Source organism: Octopus bimaculoides, chromosome 4, assembly GCF_046866305.1.
Source record: "Octopus bimaculoides isolate indiv1 chromosome 4, ASM4686630v1, whole genome shotgun sequence".
In the NCBI taxonomy this organism is placed as follows: domain Eukaryota; kingdom Metazoa; phylum Mollusca; class Cephalopoda; order Octopoda; family Octopodidae; genus Octopus; species Octopus bimaculoides.
Window position 1 is genome coordinate 106,577,489 of NC_142931.1, and position 16,025 is coordinate 106,593,513.

Below are 16,025 nucleotides of genomic sequence, written 5' to 3' on the forward strand. Positions count from 1 at the left end.
CACAAATGTGTTGTGAATTTTTGAGGTGAGTTTCAAGCGATCAGAATATTTCGAAGATGTTAGTATTTTTTATACCCCACACCAGTATGTCTGAGCTTTTATGCACTGTATCAATGATTCAGGGATTTTTATGCACCATACCAATGCCTCAGTACCTTTATGTACTACAACAGTGGCTTCAGGCATTTTTATGTACCACAGCAATGCCTCAGTGATCTTATGCACTACATCTGTGCTTTGGGGATTTTTATGCACCACAATAGTGTTTTTAATGCAGTGTTTTTCTTGCATCATACTAGTGTGTATTTCATTATGGCAAATGATATACATATGCCCGTCTCTATTTTAAAAGAATTTAAATGCTAATTCCTTTACACACATACACTAAATGATTTAAAAACATGATAATGGTGTCCTGTAACACTTTTAGCATTCTAACTACTATCTCATAGATCTAAAAAAGGGGGTGAAATTGTTTCTATAGTAAATGAAAAATTAATTGAATGTTTGGATTCGCCTTTTCAATATAACAAACATGAATTGTTTGTTAATACTAGATACTGAACTCTGTTCTTCAGAGAAATGAAAAAGCTGAACTGATGTGAACATAGAATATTAACATGCCATATTACTTACTATTATTAATACAAATGTACCAATGAAGACTGAGTTGTTTTATTCAATGGTTCTCATTGTTTTGACAATGAATTTATTGTCTGTTTATTCTTTCCACGTCTTTTTAACTGCATCTAAACGTTGTATGTATGATCTCCAAAGATCTATTTTAATTTCCAACTATACTCAGTTAGTGAAGTAGGGTGTATTTACCAATACTGACTCCTTTTCCTCATGGTTTCTAGTTTACATCATAAGTCTAGATAGGGATCAGCAGAGATCAACTGAATTATTTATTTTTAAGCTATTTTAAGCAAATATAGGGCTATCCTCTGGAAAATGAAGAAGACATGGTTAATGGGAGATATTAATTATTTCATCAGAATAATCTACCATATAGCTTGTAATGTCTTCAATTTAGATTGGTAATCAACCATTAAGACAGCTTCCAATGTTTATCTCTTTTACATTAAGTTTAATTGAAATTTATTATTTTGTCAGTGCTTGCAAAGAGGCCATCTGTCTTGTGTATTGGTCATGGAAATCAAGAGATAGAGATAGTTACATAAATGATAAGCTGTTTGTTTCACTATAACTGGCAGTTGTGTTAAATGGTTGAATGACTTTGCTTGTTTATTATTCTCTTTAAAAAAATGTTAATTTGTCAAAGAGTCAAATTCTTATTTAAAGATTTTTAGAAGTTTTCTTGGAACTATTTTAAGATTCTATCCCACTTTTTAAAACATTTTTTTTTTCATTTTGTGAACTAGTCATCACCTAAATAAACTTTCTGTGTGTCTCCTCCCCCATCTCTCACTCTCTTTACACACATGTAAACATGCATATATCTATATACATAGATTGCTTGATTGATAGATGATAGATGGATGGATAGATAGTGAAATACACACACACACACACACACACACACACACACACACACATGTAACACATACATCTAAGATGCTGGCTGAAATATCTCTTAATATTTAATATCAACACACAGACACACACACACAAAGGGGAAGTACACCAATGTTGTATTGTGACTCTTTTTCTTGAATAATACGAATGAGATGTATAAAGTAAAATAAAACAATTATCTTATATATATATATATATATATACAAATATATACAAATGTATAAATAGATAATGAGTAAAGCACCAGCTATATATATATATATATATATATCATCATCATCTAGTGTTTTAAATCAGGTTTTGTCCTTGTTAACAGTGGTGGCTGGATTTACCTCACTGCAATAGCAATCTCCCCCCCACACAATCTTGCCATCTTGGCCTGTTTTAGGCGTCCTCACTTCTCAAGCCAACCCTCTCAATCTTCTCTTCCACCTGTTCCCTCCATATTTTTCTCAGTCTACTTCACTTTCTTGGTCCATTTACCTCAAACTCAAGCACCCCTCTCAGAACATGCTCCTCATCCCTCCTCAATAGATGCGCATACCACCACACTCCCATTCATTCTTGCCAGCCATTCCATCAATTCCTCTAACCCCAGCATCTTCATCAAGCTTCACTCCACACTTTTCTCTCACCATTGCTCTCTCAATCCTTCTCAAAATTGCCATCTCTCCCTCAGACACCATGTCTCACACCCATGCAGCATTGCAGCTCTCATGTAACCTCTATAAACCCTTCCTTTAATTTTCAATGAATATATATATATACATATATGTATGTATGTATGTATATATGTATGTATGTATGTATGTATGTATATTATCTATTTATACATTTTGTACAATTTTACCATTATATATATATATATATATATATATATATATATATATATAAAATATATATAGTTTTAGGGAAAATAACCAAGTTTCAAGAACTCATCGATGAAAATCCACTATCACATATATCATATTTTTCTATATGTGATAGTGGATTTTCATCGATGAGTTCTTGAAACTTGGTTATTTTCCCTAAAACTATATATTTTATATATATTCTATCTATAAAGTTCAATTTAATTTTAATTTTTTATAAATTGATTTTAATTGAGTTTTTACCTGTAATTTTGGATTTTGTCCCTAATATTATTATATATATATATATATATATATATACGTACATATATATATATATATATATATATATATATATATATATATAAGTACATATATATATGTATGTATCTATATATATTTATGAGTGTGTATGTATATATGAGTATATATGTATGTGTATATATGCATGTCTGAGTGTGTGTAAGTATGTATGTTTGTGTCTCCCTATCTTAATATCATGTGATAGTTGTAAATGATTATCACTATCATATTATCTGGCTTGGAAATGGGTGGGGGTTAACGACAGGAAGGGCATCTGATCGTAGAAAATCTACCTCAATAAACTCCATCTGATCGATACAAGCATGGAAAAGTGGACATTATGATGCTGCTGCTGCTGATGATGATGATGATGATAATGATGAAACTGACTTGTAGACTTAGTACACTAAGCAAGAATGGAGATAAAAAAATAGGCAAGGGAAAATAATCTAAAAAAGTGATAGTGACAAGATATTTCCTCTTAATAATATACATAGTAGCATCCACTGAAGATTGCTCAACTGATGTGAAAATAATAGTATTGCAAAATTGATGCATACAAATAGCATTGATTTGTAAAAGCAATATGGCTGGCTGTTTGGTATGAAAAACAATAAAACAATTTTCTAAAACTGACATGAGCAAAATGAAATAATTTCCTGAAGTACAAGAAAAGAGAAAGCAAAATTTATATAAAGTCATCTTTTTTTTCACCCAAACTGCTAAGAATTTTACTGATGATTTACAAATCCACATGTTGAAACATATGTAGAAACTTACATAACACCTTCCTATATTAGGATAAATTGTGAAGTTTAGATAATATCCGGTACAAAAATATCTGCAAATATTTATCTCCTAAAACAGATGTTAACATTCTTGACCTCTCCAAAGGAAATTTTTAGAATTCTGCCTCAGGGATGTCAGAGTTGATAATGTCTGAAAACCATTCTGGTATTTTGGCATAATGTTTTATTTTTCTGATGACTGCAGTATTATACAAAATACAAAAGTGAAAAATATTCATTAAAACTAATAAAAGGAAATAGCTATTTGCATGTTTAAATTTTGACATAAGCAAGTAATTCTTTTTATTGTAGATTGGTATCATTTTGAGGGAATTACTGTAAAGTCTGTATAGCAAAGATATTTCATGATTATCTACATCATTTAATGTGCATGACTTTAGCAAGCAGTGATAATTCAAACAAGAAAAAAATTTGTATATTCTTTACCATTTTACATTTTTCTAGTTCAGTTATGTTTAGGGCAGGTTTGATGAATAAAAGAACCAATTTTAGATAACTAGTTATTTACAAGATGTCATCCAAGAAATAGGTATCTCAAAGTAAACAGTGACACTCATTGATAATTAGAACAAAGAAAAACAAACTGTCAAAATACCTTATATGTAAATTCTAACTGAAATCAACATTTTATAGTGATCTTAATTAGACCTTATCAAGAACAAACCATAAAATAAAGAACCAGCAAAATGAATGTAATGAATATTTCATTAATTTATATATGGCCACAAACAATAGCCAAGTTCAAATAATCATATGTCACACTATTTATTTAACTAATTAGATTATATATATTTGAAGTCATTTATGTCATTAATAAAGGTACAACAGCAAATATTACTTGAGATAAAACATTTGTTCTATTAGTGTGTGTATATGTGTGTGCATATGTACATATATATGTATTATGGGGTACAATCTAATATCTAATATCCAGGGTTTCATCATTCCTGAAGGAGGAACCTTCCCCCCACCGGACTCCTTCCACTGCTGTCTGTCTCAGGCCAGTGTGGCCATTTAGGCATCAGGTAGCTAGTGAGATCATTTTGCCATCTTGTCTTTGTTTTTATGTATGTATGTGCAAATGTGTAAGTATGTATGTCTTTGTGCTTGTGTTTGTCTCTCTCACAGCTTGTCAACTGGTGTGTTAGTTTGTTTACATCCCAGTAATTTAGCTGCTTGGTAAAAGAGGCCAATATAAGTGCCTGACTTAAAAAATAAGTCAGTAGGTCAATTTGTTTGACTAAACCCTTCAAGGTGTTGCCCCAGTATGGCTGCAGGGAAATGACTGAAAGAAGTAAGAGGCAAACAAGGAAAGGTATATATTGAGATCACAATATGTATACTTTAGTGCCATTAGAGGCTACTTTGAAATCTAATCACATGTCTATGTTTCAATAGAAAAACACATGAATTTGATATCTTATTTTTACTTTATTGAGCATTATTTTTCTCACATTCCTCAATAAAATAGAAATAACATTTTACAATTATAATACCATAACCCTATCACCCACATAAAAAAGAATTTGAAAGTATTGAAAACTAATGAAAATTTAAAAAAAAATATTTTATTTTAATCAGAGACTTTTAAAATTATAATTACAACATTAACACCTTCTTTACATAAATATTTACAATGAATTTTGTAATGTCTTTTGATATGGAAATTCTCAAAGCAATGAGTGATGTAGAGTTCAGACTACTTGACACAGTGTCCAATGCTGATAAAATAAAAGACAGAATATTGAAGAAGACTCTGGGAAAGGCAAATTTTTTAAAAGCAACTGGCTAATAATAAAAGATGCCATTGGAGATGGAGGAAGTAAAGTTTGAAAAGTGTTAATCAATGAAATTAAAGTATTAAGTATATTGAAATTTACAAATGAAATATTAATTTTTTTTTGTCTGTAAGAATACCAATAAACCAGCTCTGGTGTCAGATGATAACAAAGACAGCTGTCTGTTTTCAGTTTTCTTGCAACAGCCAGTAGTAAATTAAAGAAAAAAGCATGAAAGCTTAGCAGTATCTTCAGAGTTAAGTAATTATTGCTTCATGTTAGACAATATAAAATAAACAGATTTTTTTTATTAACATTCTCAGAACATATTCTGAAAAATCTGTAAAACTGACTTTTCACAGAAAAAAAATGTGAAAGAAGAAAGAGATGTTTCTTATAGAATTCTATATTACAGTATAATTTTGTTTATTCAGAAATAAAAATCTTTACGAGACTTCTACATCTAAATTGCAAAAATTTCTAATCTAAAATGGATTCTAAGGCTGAATTAATAACAGAGTAAAAATATTAAAATAATTAAAATATAAAAATATCAAAAATAAAAATATGAAAATATTTCAAAAAATTTAGTTCAAAATATCTAATATTTTTTTAAAAAGTTATTCAAAATAACACAACTGAATTAAAGAAAAAGAAAATATTGTGGTTCTGCAAGATGCCAAGTAACACACCACTATGAAATGAATCTAAGCTTTTACACAGTATAATTTCAGGAATTCATTGATTAGAATTGTAATTACCATTTATTGAAAAGAGAATAACTGCAAAAATTACACAATGCATGTGTAATACCACTTTACACAAATAATCTTGTTTTTTAAAAACTGCAATATTTTGAGGCACTTCAACCATTTTTGTAAAGTTATAAATACCATAATCTTTTTTTTATGAGATGTTCACTGTTGACTACGCCTCAACCCATATTCACCATTCATTGCATTCACCTCTATCCTTATCTTTAACCATATTTCACACTCTCACTAACCTCTCCACCCAACCATACTCAATTTTCTGTCTCTATTCTTTCTTTATCCACCTTCTAGTACTTTGAGGGTATGCTCTGATACCTCATCTCTACTATCCTGTCTTGCTTTCCTTCTTAGGTAGCCATATATCTCCTCTATAGCAAGTTGTCTGTTTCTCAATCTAACATATTTTAACCTCTCAACACCTGACTTAAAGCCACATTTCTCAATATGGCAGCTCCACTCTGTCAAGGGGTCTTGTTTTAGGAGTTACTTGATGACCTTAGTAGTGTCAGTCCCACGACAAAAGCACCCAGTGCACTCTGTAAAGTGGCTGGCATTAGGAAGAGCATCCAGCAATAGAAGCAGACATGGGAGCCCAACATAATCCTTTGGCTTGTCATCTCTTGTTGAATCATCTACTATATTCCAACATAGAATATGGACATAAATGATGTAGATGATAATGATGGCAATGTTGATGATGACGATGATGATAATGATGTAACGTTATTATCATTAACAGGGTGGTGCCCCAGCATGGCCTCAGTCTAATGACTGAAACAAGTAAAAGATAAAAGATAATAAGCAAAGTATAAAATAGCAAAACAGTGGACTAGATTGTATTTTACTCAATCTGTGAAGGAAACGCATTACCTGCAACTCTTTTACACACTTCACGACCATGGGAATGATTCTACTATGATCTCAGAATGACCTTGAAATACTAACATTGTTTAAATGTAGCAGATAACAGTTATCAAAAAAATACAGTGAGTGGGGAGTTCCATCGAAATACAGTGGTAAGGAAACTGTTTAGTATGGAATTGAAAGAACAGTGAAAAATATTAGGACTGAAGGGAGCAACAGGTGGGGGTGGGGAGAAATGTTTTTTTACAATTCATAAGTTCATAAAACCTTAGCTATTTGACTATATAGTATCAAAGGCATTATATATTTAAATTCACTTATTTTTCTAAATTAAGGCTATTTGAGTATATAATGTGAAAAACTCTATATACTCAATTATGTTTATTTTCCTATATTACAACATTTTCACGGCAAATATAACTTAATGCTGAATATGAAGCTAGTCAACATATATTTACCAGCACCACAACAAAAGCATCATGTACTACCACATGCCAGAACTACTCAATGAATCCAACAACTTTTTGCATTCAATAAAACACTTAAATGATTTTTAATTAATGTATATAAATTATAATTAGCACAAATACTTAGCAAAACATACTATAACCACTCATTAGAACAACAATTAATTTATACAAGGAAATTACAACCATAGGATATAAGCAAGGTATCTGACAAAATTATTAAAGGCACACTGTATTATAGTAGGCATACAACTAAATACATATCAGTCTGGAACATTGATAAAACTATACTCTGTTACTTGTTTCAGTCATTTGACTGCAGCCATGCTGGAGCACTACCTTTAGTCGAGCAAATCGACCCCAGGACTTATTCTTTGTAAGCCTAGTACTTATTCTATCGAACGCTTTTGCCGAACTGCTAACTTACAGGGATGTAAACACACCAGCATCGGTTGTGAAGTGATGTTGGGGGGACAAACACAGACACACACACACATATATATACATATACACGACGGGCTTCTTTCAGTTTCTGTCTACCAAATCCACTCACAAGGCTTTGGTCGGCCTGAAGCTATAGTAGAAGACACCTGCCCAAGGTGCCATGCAGTGGGACTAAACCTGGAACCATGTGGTTGGTAAGTAAGCTACTTACCACACAGCCACTCCTGTGCCTATGAATGAAAAATACTAAACTTGAAATATCATTTTCAATACACTGGTTTCACAGTTCATAGTTGCAATCAATTCTGGCAAACATGGCCCTTGAAGCTGCTTTCTAGATACAACTTTTTAGAACAATATCCCTTGAATGTTGGTCTATATATCTTATAAAATCTATGTTGAATTATACTTCCATGTGGAGGGCTAACAAGACTAAAACATGTCACGCTCAGAGTTATTTCCCCCACATATTAAAAATCGAACTACATTACTATTTGTCTCCATCAATTTTTAATCAATTTATATTTCAAAGTTCTCTCTCTTGCCTTTCCTGAAAAAATTGTCATTATCTCTAATGACTTGTCTTTTCATTACAGATTTAATTTGTATTATTTAATGGGTTTTTTTTTTTTGGCTCTCACTATGTTATGTTGATCTGCATTATAACCCAATATATTTTTTCAGCTTGGTTCCATTTGTTAAGTGAAAGTGGTAAGTAGCTTGCTTACGAACTACATGGTTCCGAGTTCAGTCCCACTGCATGGCACATTGGGCAAGTGTCTTCTACAATAGACTTGGGCCGACCAAAGCCTTGTGAGTGGATTTGGTAGACAGAAACTGAAAGAAGCCCGTCGTATATATGTGTGTGTGTGTGTGTATATATATATATATATATATATATATATATATATATATATATATATATATTTGTGTGTGTGTGTATATGTTTGTGTGTCTGTGTTTGTCCCCCCAACATCACTTCACAACCGATGGTGGTGTGTTTACGTCCCTGTAACCTAGCGGTTCGGTAAAACAGACCGATAGAATAAGTACTAGGCTTACAAAGAATAAGTCCTGGGGTCGATTTGCTCGACTAAAGGTGGTGCTCCAGTATGGCCACAGTCAAATGACTGCAACAAGTAAAAGAGTAAAAAAGTATTAGTCTCTTAAAACTAAATAGTTGTAACAATATAAAAATTCTCCAATATGTTGTCATATTATTCTAAATAGCACTTGATCTTGACAAACACAAGACACATATATAGGGAACATCAGTTGCCACACTAAGCTAAAATTCTTTGCTAAGAACTAACAATGACCATTCTCACTGAGTCCCAGGGTTACAATTTTGTGCCAATAGAAGACTGTTATCTTCCTCAAGGATTTGGCACCTTTTTTTCTTTCTGTGATGCAATATGCTGTACTGCAATCAGCATGGCAAACAACTGCATGGTGGACTGTACAGTATGGTGCATTAAATGGAGAAGTATGGCTTTGAAGAAAATTTAAGTCTAGTATATTTAAAATGTAAGACTAATCTGTTATTCTTAAATGTTGCTGATTTCCCTCTATGGCTTTAATCTGTTACTGTTAAGCATTGCTGATCTCCATGCCATAAATTCCTTTGAGTAGATGTGATTGGTGTAACTCAACAGCAACAATAACATCAATAACAAGATATTGAGAGAGCCTCTATGCAGTCACTCACACTGTTAAAAATTGCAGCAAAATTTTCCTTGAATTGCACTAAACTATCATAGAAAATGAAGAACACATTAAATGTCACTGTCCGAGATATAATGAAAATATCGGGTGGTCATGGCTGGAATGACTGACTGTAGGTCTGATTGATTAGTACTGACCAGGGGTTAAATAACATTATGACTATTACAAGGTTTGAACATATAAGATTAAGATCAAAAGAGCAGTACTTAAACCACATAGTTATTGTACAACATATAGACATATAATGTATTCAAGATATATAGAACAATTATACACTTCAACAATTTATTCTAATTCTTGATCAAATTATAGTTATTAATCATGAAAATGAGTGAAGACTTATTAATTGCAGAATAAGTTAAAGGTATTAATTTGTCAATATAGAATTAAAATATATAATGGTAGGCAGACATTTAAAACTTTTATGAACAAATAACAATGACTTTTGAAAAGCAATTATGAAAATAGACTTTTCGAATGTCAATAACAATGAAAGACGTATAAAATTTACTGAAATAAATAATTATTATTCAACAACAAATCAATTTGAGGATCAAAAAAGGTCAACATTGATACATAGGTTTAATAAAGCCGAATGACTATGATAAAATTTCTAAAAAGTTATTTCAGAAACATGGAAAATATTTTCTGAAGAGAAGTATAAGGACTTATGGTTTATTTACCTTAAGTAACTGAGATGCAACAATAGGAAATCCATTATGTGCAGCCAAATGTAATCCACAATAACCTAGAAATATAATTAAAATCATTGAGTATAATTATTGTTAAAATAATTTTATTTATTTATTTTGTGATGAACAGTAAGGAAAAACTCTTTAGTTAGCAAACAGTAGTTCAATATAAATAGATAGAACTATCAAGGGAAGTTACTAAATATAGCACCTTCTTTCGATAGCACCAACTCAGAAATAAAATGTAAGCACTGTTCCTTTACCATTTAAAAATGTGAATAAAGGATGAGAAAAATCGGAAATAAAAGTTAAATTCAGTAAAAGATTCCTCATGCTGGCATAAGACAACAAATCTGGTAGAAGGTGAGGAATGCAAGTTAAACATTAATGTCTTCATGTCCGCATTTAAAGAGACGAGAATTTGTTAAGAATGGGAATTAAAACCATGTCACAAATTTGATTTTCTCAGAGCTTACCACTGCATATTCATTTTATGTAATGATTTATAGAATATCCTTTATCGATATATCCCAAAGACTAACCTTCTTATCTCCAGTACTAGCCTTCCAACATATTCATCTTTCCTCCTCTCATCATCCATATAACATTTCTTATTCCAGGCCCCACACTAAATATTTTTCTCCAATCATTTTCCCTGGATCATTACCCCTATGTAATTCTCTTTGTTGAGAGGCTGTTATGCAAGCTAAATATCACTGCAGCAATCTTGTCACACTTGGAAAAACTGTAAAAGGCATGGATACAGCTCCTTTTACCTAATAAAACTGTAAAAGCTATTATGAATGGTTTTAGCTTATAGCACAGTTTTATTTGTAATCTGATACTAAATTCTACTACGGATAATATACATAAACATATGCAAGCATGGTTGTGTGGTTAAGAAGTCTGCTTCTCAAATGGATGGTTTTGGTTTAGTCTTACTGCACAGCAGATTGGACAGCTGCCTTCTACTATAGCCCCAGGCTGACCAATACCTCATGAATAAATTAGGTAGAAATGTGTGTGTGTGTGTGTGAGAGAGAGAGAGAGAGAGAGAGAGAGAGAGAGAGAGAGAGCATGTGTGGGTGCTTGTGTTAATATTTACATTTAGTGCAAAACTACAAACAAGGATATCTTTTGTCATTCCTTGTCAACATGTCTGCCGACTCTGTGCTTTCAAAGATGAATGAAATTAAAAAAGTAGGTAAGGGTTAGCAACAGGGTGAGCATCCAGCTGTAAAGCAATGTCCCAATGATAAGCATTTGTCTTGTCCATGCTACTAGCATGGAGAAACATATAAAATGAATGTAAACAATGAACAATTGTTAAAGAAATAAATTCCTGTTGAAGGTATCATTTAAGAAGAATATGTTTTTTACTTCATTTTTACATTTAGATAAAACATGAATTTAAACAGGAAAGTTTCAGAGATGCATAAAAATCTTATTTTTTCATACTTCCTATATTTTGTTTAGAGGGGTTATGCTTTAAACCATTGAGGGATACAGACTGATTAACTATTAACTTAATCATTTGGTATTTTATTTTATTTTGTACTTAACAACATATAAAATGTACAAACAGTGTTAAAATACACACATTTCATTATGAGTAAGGCTATTGAAATGCTGAGTAATAATGAAGCAATTCAATGACAACCCATGGAAATTCTATATTCGTGCATTCATAGCATTCAAATACGAAATGTGGTGTAGATAAAAATGCTAAATATGACAGATAATATGCAAAAAATTTACTTTTTATGTAAAGACACCTTGAAAAAAACAAAACAAAATGATAAATTATGTAGGATTTTTCGCATGAAATTAATTATTTTGGACCTTTAATTAAGAACAAAAAATGAAAATATGAAACCTATTTTGAAATTGGAGTTAATATTATATGGCTTGAAGTATTTTTTATCCTTCATCATTTTATCATTACTTCCTTCTCAATTTCATACCTCTATACCTCATTCTATTTTGGCTACTAGGTAGAGTTGATGATATATGTTCCTTAACTAACTTCTCAGCATCCAGTCTATTTTATATACCAGAATTCCTTCTTACATCTTCCTTTTTTCTTAATCAAACTCTAAAATTTCATATTCTAGTGTCAATGTCAGTTTTTCTGAATTCCCAACTAAAGACTGATGCAAGATTTGGAAAAAATATAAACAAAAATATAATATAAGATAAAATATAAATAAAAATAAATTAATGACAGAGAAGTAGTCTTCACTTTTCTTTGGTAAAAAATTGGCAAAAAAAATAACACGACTGTTTATTGTGTCTGTTGGGACTACTTTGATGGAGATTGAGATGAAGGTGTTAAGTAGAACTGTGAAGGTACATTTATATAGATTCCAGACCAAAATAGTTCAGTACACTGATACTCTCTTCTCAATTCTTTGCTGATACTAAAATCAACAGTTTATGCTTTTAGTAAAAAAATCTTTGAAAGAAATAGGATTGAGAAGTTGGGAAGAAAATGGTTAGAAAAGAAAGATTATTCTCTAGAAAACAGCTGTTTACTGATGCTTGTAACAATAAGTTTGGAAATTATTGAAAGCTAACATATAAGACAACAATTCAAAGTAGTTTAAGTGTTGCTTTTTTTTCTTTCTTTTCATTTGCTTTTCGATCTTAAAAAGATACTCACAGAGACATTTACAAGGTAAATAATGAATGAAAGGACAGGTGGAAAAACAATGTAAGGTTTTAGGCCAGGTGTAGAAAGCTCTTCACTTGCAAGAATTGTTATATTTTTATTGATTGAGTATTTGGAATTCTCTTCTTTTCAGCTTGATATCCTTGTAATGCTGGTTGCTTTCACATTTTGTGTGAAATGATACAATAGAGACTCTCTTTGAAGCTTGGAAAGCACTATTATGAAGAGGTAAAGTATAAGATGTTAAAATATATCTGTAATAAAATAATTTCTTTTTTCATCAGTTACTAAATAACTTATTGAAAAATATCCACCAGATGAGCAGCATCATAGCTGTATGGTTAAGAAGTTCTTTTCATGATTATGATGCTTTTGGTTCCAGTCCATTGTGTATCTTCTACCATAGCCTCCGATTGTTCCAATCATTGTGGATGGAATTTGGTAAAAGGAAACTGTAAGAGATCAGTTCATTGGAAAGACCATTTTATTCATGGGTGGTAGATTTTAAACTGACATTCAGCTTAATACTATCACTTAGCTTTTGAGGTGCCTTTAGCAAAGTATGATATGTCACAAATATTTTGATCAGGCCTTAGATCATTGAAGAACAGCTTCCCTTCCCAGCATTCAACTTAGAGCTTCTGAAAAGGGTCATGGGCACTGCTATGTATGCTTCTATTTATGCATATGTATATCCATATATACATGCATAGATACACACATATATGCAGTACCAGACCAGAATGTCATCATCATCATCATCATCGTTTAACGTCCGCTTTCCATGCTAGCATGGGTTGGACGATTTGACTGAGGACTGGTGAAACCGGATGGCAACACCAGGCTCCAGTCTGATTTGGCAGAGTTTCTACAGCTGGATGCCCTTCCTAACGCCAACCACTCAGAGAGTGTAGTGGGTGCTTTTACGTGTCACCCGCACGAAAACGGCCACGCTCGAAATGGTGTCTTTTATGTGCCACCCGCACAAGCCAGTCCAGGGGCACTGGCAACGATCTCGCTCGAAAATCCTACAGGAGCCAGTCAGGCGGTACTGGCAACGGCCACGCTCAAAATGGTGCATCTCATGTGCCACCCGCGCAAGAACCAGTCCAGGGGCACTGGCAACGATCTTACTTGGCTTGCCGGGTCTTCTCACGCACAGCCCATTTCCAAAGGTCTCGGTCCGTAGTCATCGCCTCGGTGAGGCCCAATGTACGAAGGTCTTGCCTCACCACCTCAGCCCAGGTCTTCCTGGGCCTACCTCTTCCACGGGTTCCCTCAACTGTTAGGGTGTGGCACTTTTTCACGCAGCTATCCTCCTCCATTCTCACCACATGTCCATACCAGCGCAATCGTCTCTCTTGCACGCCACAACTGATGCTTCTAATGTTCAGCTTTTCTCTCAAGATACTTACACTCTGATGGGTATTCACATTGACATTACACATCCAACGGAGCATACTGGCTTCATTCCTTGCGAGTATAAATAGGGGTTGGACAAAATAATGGAAACACCTAGCATCATAATTTTGAAATATCTATAAAATCGTCAAAAACTTGTTTATTTTTATGTTTTTGATTTATTATTAGTGTTGTAATTAAAATTCATTAAAATGACAGATCTATCGGACTTTCAAAGAGGTCAAATTGTTGGTGCTCGTATGGCAGCTGCTAGCATAATGAAAACAGCCAAAATGTTTGGTGTATCAAGAAGTACTGTCTCGAAAGTAATGACAGCCTTTGAGAAAGAGGGAAAAACCTCCTTGTCGAAACAAAACTCCGGAAGAAAACCAAAACTTTCAGATAGGGACTGTCGGACTCTTACACGAATTGTTAGAAAGGATCACAAAAGTACAGCTCCCAAAATTACTGCAGAGCTTAATGACCACCTCAAGAACCCAGTTTCCACAAAAACTGTTCACAGAAGCTGCACAAAGCCAGATTTCACAGGAGGGCTGCAATCAGAAAACCACTACTTTCAAAAACAAACATTGCAAAGCATTTAGAGTGGAGTAAAAACCTACAGAATTGGTTCCTAGAGCAATGGAAGAATGTTATTTTCCGTGACGAATCATCCATTACCTTATTTCTGACCACCGGCCAAGTATATATGTGGAGACAGCCAAAAGAAGCATTTGACCCAGACTACCTTTTTCCAACTGTTAAACAGGAAGGAGGATCTGTGATGATCTGGGGGACTATATCTTGGAAATCCATCAGACCAATGGTTTCCCTTCATTGCAGAATTAATAGTCAAGACTATTTAAGCATTTTATCTGATCAAATTAATCCTATGGTTGCGGAACTATTTCTGAAGGGAAACACAATCTTTCAGGATGATAATGCACCAATTCACATGGCTAAAGTTGTTACTGAATGGCACGAGGAACATTTTAGTGAAGTTGAACACCTTATCTGGCCACCACAGTCCCCAGACTTCAATATTATTGAACATTTATGGTGCATTTTAGAAAAACAAGTAAGGAGTCAATATCCTCCATCATCATCACTACAATAACTGGAGAGTGTTTTAGCTAAAGAATGGACAAAATTCCTTTGGAAACAATTCAAACTTTGTACAAGTCCATACCTTGTAGAAGTCAAGTTGTAATTACTGCCAAAGGCAGTCCCACCTCATATTAAAATAAATTTGTTTGAAATTTTAAGGTGTTTCCATTATTTTGTCCAACTCCTGTATATTTTTTGTTTTCTGGAAAAGTGTTTATGAGAAATGGTGCTCTTGTAGAAATGGAATGTATGTAGTGGTACTATATGTATAGCTTTTTCAGTGGGGAGGATACACATATGTGTTGGTATACTTTCTTTTTTTATGTTTTGGTTAAATTCTTGGGACACACACACTCTAACATGCGAACATCCACCCATTAGATCATTTTCCACCACCCCCATTATAGGCCTCCACATATATTGTACCCCTATACATACTGCATGCATATGTAAATGTCCCAAAAATTTAACTAAAATATAAAAGAAAGAAAACACATTCACAAACACAGATGTGCATGCCACCCCCATCCCCGCAAAGGTTATAGATATAGTACCACTGTTACCTAACTCACCATTGAACCTCTAGTGTGAAACTAGATTG

The 16,025-nt window shown here is 32.9% G+C and overlaps 1 protein-coding gene across 5 annotated transcripts in view; it reads right to left on the reverse strand.

Moving 5' to 3' along the window:
* LOC106883648 (uncharacterized) overlaps positions 1 to 16,025 on the reverse strand; it is a 654,180-nt gene that overhangs the window by 425,635 nt on the left and 212,520 nt on the right. For all 5 annotated transcript variants that reach the window (XM_014934744.3, XM_089351157.1, XM_089351155.1 and 2 more), the window contains one exon: positions 10,237 to 10,301. In XM_014934744.3, coding sequence (XP_014790230.3) covers positions 10,237 to 10,301 — 65 coding nt within the window. The remainder of the gene's footprint in view (positions 1 to 10,236; positions 10,302 to 16,025) is intronic.